This window comes from Oryctolagus cuniculus, chromosome 2 (genome assembly GCF_964237555.1).
Source record: "Oryctolagus cuniculus chromosome 2, mOryCun1.1, whole genome shotgun sequence".
Lineage (NCBI taxonomy): Eukaryota > Metazoa > Chordata > Mammalia > Lagomorpha > Leporidae > Oryctolagus > Oryctolagus cuniculus.
In genome coordinates, this window is record NC_091433.1 from 48,174,096 (window position 1) to 48,189,436 (window position 15,341).

General features: G+C 51.6%; 1 protein-coding gene across 1 annotated transcript in view; it reads left to right on the forward strand.

Annotated features, from left to right (window-relative positions):
• Positions 1–782: 782 nt before the first annotated feature.
• EBF2 (EBF transcription factor 2) overlaps positions 783–15,341 on the forward strand; it is a 208,503-nt gene continuing 193,944 nt past the window's right edge. The window contains exons 1-6 of the mRNA XM_051831968.2: positions 783–1,489; positions 3,744–3,900; positions 4,961–5,024; positions 5,291–5,346; positions 5,793–5,866; positions 11,844–11,912. Of these exons, the coding sequence (XP_051687928.1) occupies positions 1,359–1,489; positions 3,744–3,900; positions 4,961–5,024; positions 5,291–5,346; positions 5,793–5,866; positions 11,844–11,912 (551 nt within the window). The 5' untranslated portion in view covers positions 783–1,358. The remainder of the gene's footprint in view (positions 1,490–3,743; positions 3,901–4,960; positions 5,025–5,290; positions 5,347–5,792; positions 5,867–11,843; positions 11,913–15,341) is intronic.

Sequence of the window (15,341 nt, forward strand, 5' to 3'; positions counted from 1 at the left end):
CACCAGGAGCTGCCCCACGCAGTTGAAAAGCCGTCTAGGGTTTCAGCCGTGCGCGGGGCGAAGTTGCTGCCACTCCGCAACCGCGGCTCCACGGCGGCGCCCACGCCCCAGGACCGCGCCCCGGCCGCTCGCGCGCTCCGCCTGCCACGACCTGTCAGCAGCCTCTGGAGTGCTCGCGCCGCCCGGGGGTGTTTCCCTGAGCACCTCGGCGGTTTACCCGACGCTGTATTTATTTGAACAACACTCGCGCCTCGCTCGTCTGCACCCCTCCCCCGACAACTTGCAAACCGCACGCAACATCTGAGTGTCGCCGCGAAACTCCAGGAGACTTGGGAAGCCGGGTGCCTGGAGGAACGTGTGCACTAACGCTAGCGCGTGGGGTCACACCCTGCGCGGCTTCTCTCGCACAGACCCGGACCCGGGAACTTCTCTGCCTCCCGGCAGGACTGCAAAAACCCGCGTGTGCAGGCAGGGTCCGCAGAGGCTTCCCGTTCACGTGGCTAGCCCGAGCCAGTGTGTCCCCGGTCAGCAGGGGACACCTTGAACCACCCCACCTCCAGGCAGAGTTTGGGGGCCCCCATCCCACGCACGCCACGCACAGCGGGTTCGGACAAGGACGCGGCGCCCACAGCTTTCTGTCCCCTTTCACCTCCCGGACTCCCGGCAACGCAGAGCGTGGCGCGCGCCGCCGGAGGACGTCGGCCCGGCTTGCCCGGCGCCGGCCAATCCCGAGCGCCCATGCAAATGAGGCTCCTTATCGGGCCGCGGCTCCGCCTCCGGCTGCCCAGGCCGTAGTAACCCATTCATGGGTCCCGCGCGCGGCTGCAGCCCGGTTCCGCGGCGCTCGCAGCCACCGCCTCCTCTCCGCTCCGGGTCTTCCCCTTCCTTTTACAACTGATCCTGCTGGGGATTTTTTTTTTCCCTCTCTAAATTGGAGCGGTGGGGAGGAGCAGGGAGGGGGGAACCAGGAGGAAGGGGAGAGATTAGGCAGCCATCAATCTCCTGTTTCTCCCAGAACAGGTGATGCTTCTAAATTGTGACCACTTTGTGGAAACAGCACTGCAGCTGGAAGAATGCGAACAACCTAGGGCACGGGGCCTGGGGCGGCATATCTGAACTTGCGCGGGAGAAAACCCCAAACTCGGGCTCCATCAGCCCGCACCGCGCGCGTGAAACCAAGGCCGGGTTGTTATTATTATTCTTTATTTTTTTTTTTTCAAGAGAGACTCAAACTTCAGCACTTGATCCCTTTTCTTGGATTGCTTTCAAGGAGACGGCTTGGTGGCAGCGTTGGGAGCAGTCGTGACTGTGTTGTAACTCTTAATTTTAAAGAGACAGTAGAGGATCAGACTTTGTAAATGTTTGGGATTCAAGATACTTTAGGACGAGGACCAGCTCTGAAAGAGAAATCGCTGGGCGCGGAGATGGATTCGGTGCGGTCCTGGGTCCGGAACGTCGGCGTGGTGGACGCCAATGTCGCGGCGCAGAGGTAACCAGGCGGCCGCGCAGGGACCGCGCTGCGCGACTCGCGGCCCCGCGCGTCCCCGCCGCCCGGCCCGCCGCCGCTCCCCCGCGGTCCCCCATCTGTCGCGGGGCTCGCCTCGGGCGGGCCGGTCGCCGCCCTCAGGGGCGCGCTGGCCCTGCGGCCGCCGCTGCCTGGGTCGTGTGTGTGCTTCGCCCTCCAGGGGACAGAACGTAAAGCCGCATCCGACGTCTCGAGGCTCAGTCCCTAGCTCCGCGAGCCGGCGCGGCCCGGGCTGGCCCCGGCGGCCGCGGACCCCGGGGTTCTCCACCGTGCCTGTCCTGCCGCATCACGCCAGGCGGTTCCCGAGGAGCGGGAGCTCGGTGGCCGGAGGGCGGCGGCGGCGAGAGGCGCAGGCGAGGCTGCAGCGGCGCCTGGGCGAGGAGAGGCGCCGGCAGCCCAGGAAGGGGCAGCGGCTGGAGATAGACCAGACTCGCAGAGGCGGGAAGGGGGAGAACGCGAGGCGCGAGAAGAGACGCGGGAGTCACAGCAGAGGGAGTCGTGGAAGCAGAAAGAGGCGCGGGAAGTAACCGGTCCGCCCGGCAGCCGCAGGGGCCGCAGGCCGCCAGCGGTGCGGTGCGCGAAGTTCACTTTGTTTCCAGGCGCCCGCGCTGGGATACTGGACACTTTGTCCAGGGTGCCACTCGCGAGGATATCTGTCCGCCACTTCGGGGCTGGGGTTTGTGGGCTCCGCATCCTTGTCTGCAGCCCCTTCATCCCCAAAGAGCGCAGCCCTTCTTCCAGGACCTCCGTCTCCCCACCTGGCCTCCTGGTCGTCCTTTAAGTCCCGGCGGCGTCGCACTGGGAAATGGCCCCTCTTCCAGGCAGGCCACGTCTCTAGGTGTCCCGGGTAGAGCGAACCCGGCGCCACCCTCCGTGGAGAGGAGGCAGAAGCCGCAGCGCTCTGGGCCTCGTGCGGGTGGAGACTCCTTGCCGTGGGTCGGGGCCTGGGGGCGCGGGTTCCCTCGGGCAGAGGGCACCGCGCCGTGGCAGCCTGTGCCGCGGTCCCGGCAGGAGCGGGGCTGCCAGCAGCGGGAAAGGCGGCAGCGCGGCAGAGCCGGCTCCGCGGCGCGCTTCCTTAGCTGGGCTCCTTCAAGATGCCTCCTCACCTTCCTCCCTTCCCGAATCGGAGTTTTTTAAAGTTGGCAGAGCCCTCGTTGGGGGGGATTCTAGCCAAAATGGTACACCTTCGGGAAGAGCGAAAAGTGCTCTTGCAGTGGGACACCAGGCCAGGAGAGCCCAGAGCCGCGGGGCAGCTCCGGCCATCTGTGTGGTCGCCGGCGCCCCAGGTCTTCCGTTAGAAGTGACCGGGTAGCCGACTTGGCACAGGCTGCGACAGGTTGGTGGGGAGGTGCGCGCACACACTGGGATCTCTGGAGGGCGCCTCCCTGGCCCCCCAACTCGGGTTTGACGGTCAGTGGGTTTGGCTGCCGTCAACTGGAAACGCAGCTTGAGCGGGGATCGCCTCCACCCCAGGCGAGGACGCTGGCTGCCTCTCGGTGTTTTGGCTTCTGCATGGTTGGTAGTGCCGGGGGTGAGCGCACCGGTGTGCGCGGCCCTCAAAGACCCGCGGTCCCCAGTGCTGTTCGCTGGGATTCCACCCCGTCACTGTCCCGGGCACACTTTTTCGGAAAAGCGAGGGAACCAAGGGGATGAGGCCAGGAGGAATGAGATTTAGGCTCTCGGGCCTCACGCTAGCTCTTTGGGGGTTCTTGCCCACTACTGTCCGAGTTAGCTGGGGAGCCTTATGGCAGGGGCTCCAGGACTGGCAACTCAGATGAAGTAAGAGGATCATCTCTTTAAAAGCAAACGAGGAACTTAGGTCCCTAACCGTGAGCCCCAGCTTTTTGTCCCGACTCAGTCGGCAGAGCCCGAGAGAGAACCGGCACAGCCTGAAGGGGTCGGAGCGCGGGCTGCCGCCTCGGGGTACTGCGCTGGGCCACGGTCAGCAGCCGGGCCTTTGGGTTTCCACTGAAAACCCAGCGGTGAGCTCTGAGCGGTGGCCTCGCTTGGACACCTGGCCCTCAGCCCCCACCCGCGTGGCCATTCGACTCCTCTAAGGAGTTCTCGCTTCTTAATCCACCTTGAAAAAAAGGCCCAAAGGGTCCAGGCCCTTGGACCCTGGGCCCCTGGCCCCTGTATGGAGTTGCGGGGTTCGTTATTAACGTCATTGTTTCTCTCCTTGCCCGTGTCGCTGTCCCCTGTGTTTCCTCCTGCGCAGCGGGGTTGCCCTGTCCCGGGCCCACTTTGAGAAGCAGCCTCCCTCTAACCTGAGGAAGTCCAACTTCTTCCATTTCGTCCTGGCGCTGTACGACAGGCAGGGGCAGCCGGTGGAGATCGAGCGCACGGCCTTCGTGGACTTTGTGGAAAACGACAAAGTAAGCGGACTCCCCCCACCACCACCCCCAACTCTCTCCTTGCAAAGCACTAAAGATTCCATCTGTCACTCGCGACACTTTTCCGCTTGCATCATCAGGGATGATAAATTGAGGCTTCTCACCCCCAGCCTCTAAATCAGTCGATTTCCCCGCACCTCCTCCCACCCCCAACTCCCGCACCCTGCGTCGTAGGAGCGCACCGGCTGTGCGCAATGAAACTCTGGGTTATCAGCTGTGCCAGGTCGTGGAGTGACCCTGGAGAAACGTCCTGCCTACCTGGCCAGAGTTAGAACGTATACCCAAGTGTACCCAAGGCCGCTGCTGTCCTTCTCCGTGTTATTTTTAAAATTATTTTTGCACCTGCCAGACCCCGCCGCGCGGGTTGAATCGGTGCGTGGCCGGTCTTCCCCGCTGAGTCTTCTCCCACTCTCACTTGCCAAGGCTGCCCCTCCTCCGAACTCAGCCTGGGATTTGGGGATTGGATTTGTGTTCAAATGAAAGACAGTCCACGGCACCTAATCGGTGACCAAAAGTAAATCTCGTTTTCTTTCTTGGCCTTGGTCTCCACAGCTGAACACCGCGAGTTATCAGATCAAGGTCCCTCTTGAACCTGGGACTCGGTCGCTGAGTTCCGGGTCCCTGCGGGGTGCTGGCAGGGCAGCTGCCAAATGATGCCCTTCCAAATGACGAGTCCCTTTTACCCTTCTGCGCTGGGCTTTCCTAAGGACAGACAGACCCGGCTGGCTGGGTGGCGTGGGGCCTGTTGGCAGGCAGTGTTGGTGCTGTGGCTGCTGGTGGCAGCTCGAGGGTCCCACTTCTGGGGGCAGTTTTAAGGAGGGACTAAGGGCCGGAGAAGGTCAAGTGGCCATGAGCCTTGGCAAGTTTCTGAGGACGGCCAGGGGCAGCCCCCGCCCTTTGACCTGGGGCTGTACAGGAGGTTGTTTCAGGGAGTAGAAGGCAGTGGAAGGTGGTGTGGGGACCTGTGCTTTTTTTTCTCCCCTCTTTCCCTCATTTGGGGCTGAAAAAGCAAGGGGTGGTCGGACGCCTTGTGTCTTTTCAGGAGCAAGGCAACGAGAAAACCAACAACGGCACCCACTACAAGTTACAGCTGCTCTACAGCAACGGTAAGCGCGGCGCCAGCCGGCGCCCAGCGGCCAGCTGCGGTGGGCACGCACGTCCCCCTCCTCGGCGCTGCTGACCCGGCGCGATCCCTTGCAGAAGGGCTGCGGGAGGCTTGGGGTTGGGAGGTCCCTGCCTCCGGGAATGACTCAGCCTGGGCGCCAGGACGGGCCTCCTGGGTGCTGACCCTCGGAGTGGAGATGAGAAGGGGTTGGGGTGCCCCGCAGGGGCTCCGCAACCCCTGACTCATGAGCTTCTCTTTTCTCCGCAGGCGTCCGCACGGAGCAGGACCTCTACGTCAGGCTCATCGACTCCGTCACCAAGCAGGTGAGCCCTCTGCGTCTGACTCTGACCTCCACCCCACCGCCTCAGCTGGCCTCCGACCTCGCCTTCTCCGTATCATCCCGCAACTTGTCCGTTCTGAAAAACATTTTTTTTTCTCACTAGTTGACCTGTTTCTATGGGACCGGGGGAGATACTGGGGGCAGGGAGAGGCGAGCAAAGCACTTATTGGGACATTTAGGATTGAGTCGTCCCCAAACTTTTTTTTTTTTGGGGGGGGGGCAAAGAACTATGTCCTCCATGGGGTGGACTTCTCTATCATTACGTCCATTGAATTTACCCGGCAGCCGCTCTGGGCTTGTGTTGCGTGCTGGGATCCCTAAGGAGGCGGCAGGTAGAGGGAAACCGAGTCAGTGTTTGGTCTAAAGTCCCTTCTTTGCTCCCCCCACTCCCTTCCGTCTCTCTTCTTCCTTCGCCCGCCTACTCCGCAGCCCATAGCCTACGAGGGCCAGAATAAGAATCCGGAAATGTGCCGAGTTCTCCTGACGCACGAAGTCATGTGCAGGTAAGGGCCACCTTGGCCTCGGAGATGGCTGGGAGGCCGGGCAGGTGAGCCGTGTTCCCCCGGGGCCTGGCTCAGGAGTGAGGCTGCTGGGGAGGGAGGCCTGGTGCGCTGGCGCAGGGGTCGACCCATGGAACTCCCTTGGAGGCAAGAGGCTTGGAGCATTTCCGTTAGAACTAGGAGAGGAAGCCCCGGAGCGACTCAGGGTTCCAAACCCGGGCGCGATGAAGCGAACTCCCCGGCCCTCAGTGGGCGGCAGTGCGGGGAGGTGGCAGGACATCCCTCGATAGGGTCCGCCGAAGCTGCCCCCCCCCCCCCCGCCGGCCGGCTGCGGGTGGATTTCCAGGTGGGGCCACTTGTGGAGTCGCTGAGGCGAAGTCCAGGCGGGACGCACCGTGTGGCGAGCGGCCGGTTTCCCTGGCGCTTCTTGCGCCTCGGCACCTGTCGGTGATGCCGGTTATTTCTTAACTCGGGAGAAGTTAATTCGCCTAGGACTTCAGGTCTCGTTAAAGTTTCTTAGGTCCGGAGGGACTGCCCCGGAAGAAAGACCGGTCCCGATCCGTGCCCCTCCCCCTCTCCAGGTGGGGAGGGGACCCCTTCTCGGAGCTGTGGGGGCCAGAGCAGCAGCTGGATTCTGACGCGCACGTAGTGGAAATTGCATTCGGCCCGCGTCCCTATTCCTTTCCCATTTGCCTTTCAGAGACCAATCTCTTCCTTTTGAGCCCTGCGAGTGGCCCCCTCTCCTGCTTGGCTAGAAGACAAAGATACTAGATACACACACTTACTTATTCTTTCAACAGATGTTGGGGGGCCTAGCATGTGCTGCATATCTGACTCGGGGTTTGGGGGATCCCACTGCAAATGACAAAGGATATGAAAAGCAAACTCTGCAAAGAGCATGATTATTTCACTGTAAAAACGTGAAAGTCCATTCCACACACGTTTCTTCGTCCTCCCAAGTCCCCTCAATTCTTTGGTTGGAGGCGATGCCTCAGTTTTCCTTACTCTGCTCTGGGTTCAGCAAATGTCTCCCAACACCAGACCTGCTAGTTGTAGGTCATTGCAGACCTTCTACTTTAGCATGGAGTCTTTATGAGTAGCTCCCTGAAGCCCTGTTTCCCTCCCCAACCCAGTTAGGAAGAAATCATAACAATCAGACATGTTTGTTTTGGTTCTGACCCCTATGAGAAAAAACACACTTTGCCAAATGCAAAGTTCAGTTCAGCCAATGGCTTCAAGGAAAGGGGACTGGGTGAGGCTTTGGGCAGTGGAGTCCAAAGACAGAGTCTCCATTATCCCAAGGCTCCTTCCTTCGTAGATTTGCTCAGAAAGAAAATACAATTCCAAGATGTAGTTGCCTGTGATATCTAGATCAGATAGTCAGAATGTGTTGATTTGGTTAGCTCATTGAAGGGAGGTTTTTACATTCCTATCTACACTTTTAAATGTCTAAGAATAAAACAAAACAAAAAAAAAGCTGGCCGATTGTCTGATGAATTATACCTATCACTTTAAATAATACTTGCACACCCCATCCAGCTGTAGTTAAGGCTGACATTTTTATTTTTAAGCCCCATCAAATCCTCCTCATTTTATGCTGTTTAAGTAGCAGCATCAATTTTTAAAGCCTCTAGTTTAGTCTGCATTAGTAACACAATATAAAAATTTAATGTACTGTAACTTCTCCATGTTGGAGACCAGGGGAGATGCGCTGCTCTTTTCTTCCCAAACTAGAATTTAAAACAAATATTAATTATGGGCAAATGATCCATTGGATGGGTACTTTCTGCAGTGTGTGTGTGTGTGTGTGTGTTAGGGGATGAAATGGGTCATGGCAAATATTGGATGCATCTGAAAGGGAAGTTCTCACTCAATCTGTCAGAGCTGGTGATTCCCCTGGAAGGGGGTGGGGGATTCCTTCCACATTTTTAGAGCCAGTTCTCACAGTCAAGGAGAGAGAGGTGAAGCAGATATCCTGTTTCCCAACAGTTATTGCACACACGTAGTTTCATTTGCATGATGTTATTTGCCATACCTGGGCACTCCCCTGAATGGTTTTATGTTCTATAATCTTTACTAAAAGGCTCATAAATTGGCATTTAGCTTTGAGAGAGGAACAAAGCATAGGGACAAAAATCAGTCTCTTTAGGAATAACTTCTTCTTCCCATTCCCAGTGGTCTCTGATCCTCTCTTCCCTGCTTTAGTTCATTTTGCCAATTATTAGCAAGGAGAAATCTAGTTGTTATGTCGCTGCCAGCCACCCCTATGCCCTCAATGCTCAGAGGGTTAAAAGATATTATAATTTGAACAGAAGTCGTCTCAAGGCCTACAGCTGGCTAATAACAGAGTTGTATTGAGCGCGAGCAAACCCCACAGCTGTGACTTTTCGCCACAAGGCGCAGGCTAGACAGGGCCCTAATCAGATGGGCCAGCCGGGCAGTGGGGCCAGTGTCTTTATCGGCCAGATGGTGTGAATTTAGACACTTTTGTTATGCAATCGCAGGGAGGAGTTGGGGAGAAGAAAACAAAACAAAAGCCACCATGCTGTGCGCTTATTTGAGTTTGAAATTAGAGACAGATTTTTGAAAGTTGAGGGTTGAATTTTAAAAACGGTGTTGAGGGGAAAGGGACATGTTAGCCTGTCTTGAACAAGAGTTGACTGGGCACGCTCTAGCCAGGGCTGGGGATTTTTTTTTTTTTTAATTCCGTTAGCCATCTTTTTTTTCACTTTTATTTTCGTGAAAAATGCAGGTGAGATTCAGTGAAAAGATCCCTCATATCTTTCACCTCCCACTCCCAACTTGCACTCTTTCCCTTTCCCTCTTTAAAGGCTCGGTGTGGAGCAGGGAGGAAGAAAGAGCCTGTGAACAAGTGGAGAGTGTTTCAGGTAGAATGTTCTCCAAATAAGTACTAGAGCACAATGAACCCAGCCGAGCCGGACAGAGAAGCCCAGGAGCAGCTTCATTTTCATTCGTCTGGAGAAAGCAAGCATCTCTGAGCCTCTCGGGTAGTTAGCCGCACAGTCTCCACTTATGGCCAAGTTTAGTTTCCTCTTTTGGTTTTCTGAATTTTCCCCATCTCTTCCTATTTGGTAGTCCCTTTCAGTCTTAAAAAAGTGCTTATCAGGAACTTCTGACTTTGGAAAATAACCCTAAAAGCCTTTTAACTGAGCAGCTGAACCTGAGGTTGATCCTTCAGCCTTTGTCTATGCAGCAGAGGGAAGGGGGAAGTGAGTTTGTCATCTGGGTAACTCAGGGTGCCAGTTCTTTAGCGTCAACTCTGCACACTGTTTGGGGAATGTGGGTTCCTATTTGGTGTTCCCCTCCCCTTTGTTGTTAATATTGCTGGCACGGGGATTGAATGTTGTTGAAAAACAAAATTAAAAACAACTAGGACATATGGATGCGAACTTAAAAAAATAACAAGAAAGAGAAAAGAATTTGCTTTGGCTAACTTAGAGACGCAGAAAAATTTTAAAAAGGGTTCAAATGAGGCAAATACAACCAAGTGCTATTATTTTTATACCTTTAAATGACTGTTTTCTTTCTGTTGTCTGAGTTGAATGTTAACATTGGAGATTACATTTAAATAAGTTACTGTTGGGTAGTAGGGGATTGGGTCCTAAAGTTTCTTTGCATTTGCTATTGACTATCAGTTCTTTTCCTGAATTGATTCCCCACACTGGCACCAGGCTTACGTTTTTATCTGTTTTTCTTTTCCTCCAGAGGAAATCCCCATGGAAAGCAGCTGAATTCAGCTGAGCAATTTTGCAAACTTGCTCCGTCCCCTCAGATTCATTTCTATCCAAACTAAACAGATTGACACATCCTGACAGTGTGTGCTCTTGTAATTAAATTGTACCCAGCATTGCACGCATATCTGGGGTTAGGGTCTTTGGATTTGTCCCTGGATTTGTGGCATCACACATTAGTGATGGCAATGAAGTGTCTAACTCAAAGGTCTATAGGTAACTAGCATGTATGGGTCTTTTGAAGTTGTATTGCTAAGCAAAGTAGATGGCTGGAGCTGCAAAAGTGTTCCTTGACATAAGCAAAGGAACCAAACACAGGAGAGGTGGGAGGTGGACAAATGGATGGCAGTAGGGAGTCAAGAAGAGAGACAAGGACTTTGGAGGGGGGGAGTGCAGCTGGCCACATTTTTGTTGGTGTTAATCTTGGGATAGACTGAAAAATTTAAAAGTTAAGACTTAATATAATTTCAAAGTCCAAATATTATTTCAGAAACTCCCAGTGGTAAACGCTGGTATTTAAGAAAGTTGAGACAATTTTTCTTTTACTTCCTACTAATTTGATTAAATTTCTTAAAAACCTCATTGTGCCCATTTGGTGAAAATGTTCTAGCATTTCTCCAGTGTATTTTACTTTCTAAGGATGATAGAATTGTTCACCAAGTAATCTGTACATCCTTTCTTGAAAGAGATGAGCTTTAAAAGTTTTAAAGTGTTTGTGTTGGATTCTGTGGGTGATCAGAGGAAACAAGGTGGGTTGCAGAGAGTTATAAGCACATCTATGGCTGGTACCATCTAGGCCTTGGGCTCTCTGATGTTTCTGACTGCCTTATTTCCCATACAGAGCCATTTCTTTGGAAGGGTGCTCGTGGAATTCTATAGCCTCATGGATTTAAACCTAGCAGGGACTCTAGAGATAATCTAATCCAATGCTTTAATTTTGTATGAAAGGGAGGCATAGCCCAGAGGGGTTAAAGAAATTTGACTAAATTCGTGCAGCTGGTTAGTGATGAGTTAGACGCCAGAGCACAGATTCCCAGTTCAGCAGTGTTTCTCTGGCACCGCATCAATCTTAAGCTACAGAGAAACTATCAGGGGAAGGGCAGCACTCACATATAGTTTGGTTATTGTTAACATTTATTAGACAGCCGCCAACCGGTGTGGAAGATAATGATTTCCTTATAAAGTATGTCAAGGCTCCATTCTAATCAACTTCAGTTGATTGTGGACTGTGCACTTGGGGTGAGCTGAGGGGTATTCAGCAGTCTGTGGCCCTGAGAAGCGGCAGGCGGCCCCATTGGGGCTAGTGTCAGGTGGTGTGGAGGTCCCTCCAGTTTCCTTTGCTCTTCTCAATTTGTCCCTGTATTTCCAAGAGATCCTTTTGCTCTCTTCTTTCTATTTCTTTTCTGTTGTAATTGCGCTGGGGAAAGCTCTTTTTACTTTCTCTTCTTTACTCTTCCCCACCCCATGCCCAGCATTTACCCAGCCATGGAGGTCTACCAGGTACTCAGCACCTTGTCAGGAGGACGTCTTGGGATGTAGAGTTTTCTGGATTGGGATCTACATCTGATCAAGTCCATTTTCTGTTCCAGACTTCATGAAAATTCTTGGAGAAATCATTCTACAGTTCTCTGCTTCATTTTCTTCCTATTTTAAAGTATAAACCATAGTTCTGGTCTTCCTCCTTCATTTTTAGAAAATGATGGACATGAGTAAATGAATAAGTGTTGATAAACTACAGTGGATTAGCTTGAGAAACATACTATGTGAATATAGTTTATAATAATCTAGCAGCTCCTTGTGGTCTATTTTATACATTTTTCTTTTCCCCTCTTTTTTTCAATATATATTGTGACACAAAGACCTACAATATAAAATCATAAAGTCATTGAACACCAAGCTGAAAGTGACCTCGTAGATCTTAAACTCCAACTGTCCAGGATTCAGATTACAAATTTGGCCCTGGGGGAAGTTGTGATGTGCTGAGAATCAGCCACTTCGTAAGTCATGGAGTGAGAACTTGAATGAGTATATTTTGGCTTGGTTCAGTAAGTCCTTTCGTTTGTTCTCTTTTATAAAACACGCCACAGATTCTGCCCTCAAGCAGTTGATAGTTGAGAGGCTACCCTGGACATGACTCATTTCTGTGAATGTCCTGACATTGTATGCCCATTGTATTTCCTTGACTTAACAAATTTCTTTTCCTCTTTTGGCCCCTTCCCGATATACAGTCGATGCTGTGAAAAGAAAAGCTGTGGAAACAGAAATGAGACGCCCTCGGACCCTGTGATCATTGACAGGTAGGGGAAAACGTGATTTGTAGGTCATTTCTGGTTTCTTTCCTTCATGAATTTCAGCTGAGTACTGATCGCTCGGCACTTTGCTGTGAGGTGGGTTCTTGTTTTCTCCAGGGCACTGTGCTTGTCCCACAAGGGTTTCCTTGTGCTGGCTGGCCTCTCATGGAAGGAGTGAGAACCTGACTTTTAGGACCTGTGTCTTGGAATGTGGACCTTTTTCTTCTTCCAGGAGCACTAACTTCAGCTTAATAAGGAGGGTGTTTAATAGAGGCTGTGAAGGCTGCCTGGCAGGGTACACGGCCAGTCCACTCCCCAGCAGAGCTGGTGTAACCTGGGTCAGCGGCACACCTATTGCCCATCTCAGCGATTGCTGCTGGGCCTGAGCAGGATCAGTGTGGTCTGTGGCACAGGGAATTGTGACTGCACGGAGGGAGAGTCCCTCCTACCACCCAGGCGTGCCCTGCGGGTTCTGTGCTGCATTCAGAGCAGGAGAGAGTCTGTGGGACAAGATGCTAATTCGCTGAAATGTGATTTAGGCATCCTCAGCTGTCTGTTTTTGTGATTGGAAACAGAACTTACAAACCAACAAAGAAATACCAAATTAACTTTCAGCAATCATGTAATTTTTAAGAAACCCCATATTCCCACCCCTAATTTTTTCTCTTTCGTTAAAAAACGGAGTAATTCCCTATTGCTTCTTTCTTTGGGTTTTTGTGTTTCTAGCCAGGTCCTGAAATGGATTGGAGAGACCACAGTCTCCAAAGTTGTTATTCCAATATTCCTATGAATTCTCAGCTGGGAGAATGGAACCTCTGGCATCCTTCCCAGAAAGCCAGCTTGGTTTCTTCGTGGAAAGTATAGCATAGGCCTAGGAACTGAAGAGGCTAGAGTTCTGATCCTGACCTAGCTTCTGACCTTGGACAAAGCACTGTGCATCTCTGTTCTCCCGATGTGTGATGATGGGTCGGAGGGTGCAGCCTGCTGCTGGAGGTTTCGGGAAGCTACTGAAATATCAGGGGCAGCTTTATAGTGTTCTCTGAGATGCTTGGAAGCAATGAAGGCAAATAGGAGATGTTTGCTGAACGTGTGTAGATGGTGCCTTTGCCATTTTATTAGGTTCTGCGCTGAGGGAACTCTTTGAATTTCTCTGGTATTTCTGAAAGTGCAGAGAAGCTTAGATCTACAGAGTTGAAGGGACTCTGCGGGGTGAGCCGTTTCCTCATTTTATAGGTGAAGAAATTGAACCTCAGAGTGCTGACATGACTCGCTCGCACTTGCATGGTTGACTGGGGTAGAGCTGGCACTAGAACACAGTTGTCCTTGCTCCTAGCCTCCTGCTCCTCTCGTGGAAATGATCTGGCCTACCAGAACCCTGTCTGTCCCAGCAGATGAGTTGGGTCTCCTGCTTGCACACGGCAACATTTCCCTACCTTCCAGGGTACCCTTGGGATTCTCTGGGGAACTGAAGGCATGTGAGACCGGCCTGGACCCTGGTCCTGTCCTCCTGGTGTGTAGACTGAGCTCTCCAATCTTCCTCTAGTCATTTTCACTAACTTCAGCTCCTCTTTCAAGAAGGCACTCTAACCTTGTGCCTGTTACATCTTTTCTTGTCATAAACACCCCATAAACCAGCTTTAGAAATGTTTGCCAACCCGTAAATGCTAACCTGAACATTACATCTCCTACACTCACATCCTAACGACTCTGCACTTAGCAGCAATTCTTAACTTTAAAATACTATGTGCCACTTGCATCCACAGATAAAGCTGAATATGCTTTTTTTCTTCCTGTGTTGTACATATGCTGTATGTGGAAAAGAAAGTCACTTTGCAGCCATGAAAAGATTTTCATATTGATGCCTTCATAGTTTGTGCTAGAAAGCTTTAAATTCTTCTGAGAGTAGAAATTGTATCTTGGCTGCATATTATGGTGTTTTACGTGACTGTGGCATTATTTTTTCCATTCTGTGTACAAGAAAGCAGCCCAGGGATGTGTCTGCATTTGAAATATGTGTTACTTCCGAAAAGTTGCCTGTCTACACATGGAAACACCCATACCAAAGGGTACTGTAAATTGATCAGTATCAGATTTTAAGAGAACCCATTTTTATTAAAACAGATGCATTTGTTTGGTTTAGTTACTGCAGGGCTTTGTTTGAAGATACTGTTTCTTCACCCATGCCTTGTCTTATTGCTTCTGAATGTCTTTTGGGCTTACCTTTAGCCTTTTTGCTTTTGTTTTCAGAAGTAAAGGGACATGAATTCAGGTGTCCATTTATTTCCAGATGGAAAGGGTGCTTTGTGTTATCCAGAGGTGAGCTGTACATTTGGTTTCTGGGTGGAGGTACTGGTTTTCTCACGAGCACCAAATGAGTGCAAGGTAGCCCATTCTGGATTACCTCTGAGTCAGTATCAAACTCTCTTCTTTGCCCTTGTTCCCATAATGTCAACGACTTCTCTCCTCCCCTTCTCACCCGGCCTTAGCAGATGCAGTTAATTCACACCATCTTTCTTTGCATTCTCTCACACAACAGGCCCGTTCCTCCCTGGCTTCTGGGAAGCCTGTTTCGTCCTTGAATGGTGCATGTTCCTACAGAGGGGGGAGCCCTGAGGATAGCTCCCAAACTGTTCACCTCCACAGGCTGCACAGAGTGAACTCAGGGTGGTGCAAGATTTTGCCTTCTAAATTGTGATGGATCAGTAATAATGCAGTTGTGATCCATTTTTATTAATCAAAGGCTTGTGGCAGATTGAGAAAGAAATCTCAGCTCAGACATGTTCTGGGTGTCTTCAATGGCCAGTCGGGGTTTGTGATTGGTACGAGACAGTTATCATAATCACTAGAGAGATTCCCAGCTCAAACACGAAAAAAAGCAAGTTTCTAGCCAGCTCATGTGACCATAGTTCAGTGGATATTCAATTTCCCGTAGGCTGCTTAAAACATGGAAAATAGCTTATGGGCTGGTGTTGTGGTGCAGTGGGTTAAGCCATCGCCCGCGATGCCAACGTTCCAGAGCTGAGTGCCAGTTTATTGAGTCCTGGATGTGCCACTTCCTATCCTGCTTCCTGCTAATACATCCTGGGAGGCAGCAGAAGCTGGCACAAGTGCTTGGGCCCCTGCCACCCACATGGGAGATGTGGATAGAGTTCCAACTCCTGGCTTCAGCCTAGCCCAACCCTGTATGTTGTAGGCATTTGGTGAGTGGACTAGTAGATGGAAGATACCTCTGTCTTTCTCTTACCTTTCAAGTAGTTGAAAATACTAAATAAACATTATAAATAAGAAAGGTAGATTTAATTACCCTGTAGCCCCTTAATGGAACACCACTATATTTTACAATAGGGGATTTCCCCCATCAGGGACTTAGTTCTCCATTTCCTGAGACTTGGCTCCAAACTTTTGATGTGTTTTTTTTCCCTTCTAGATTACTCA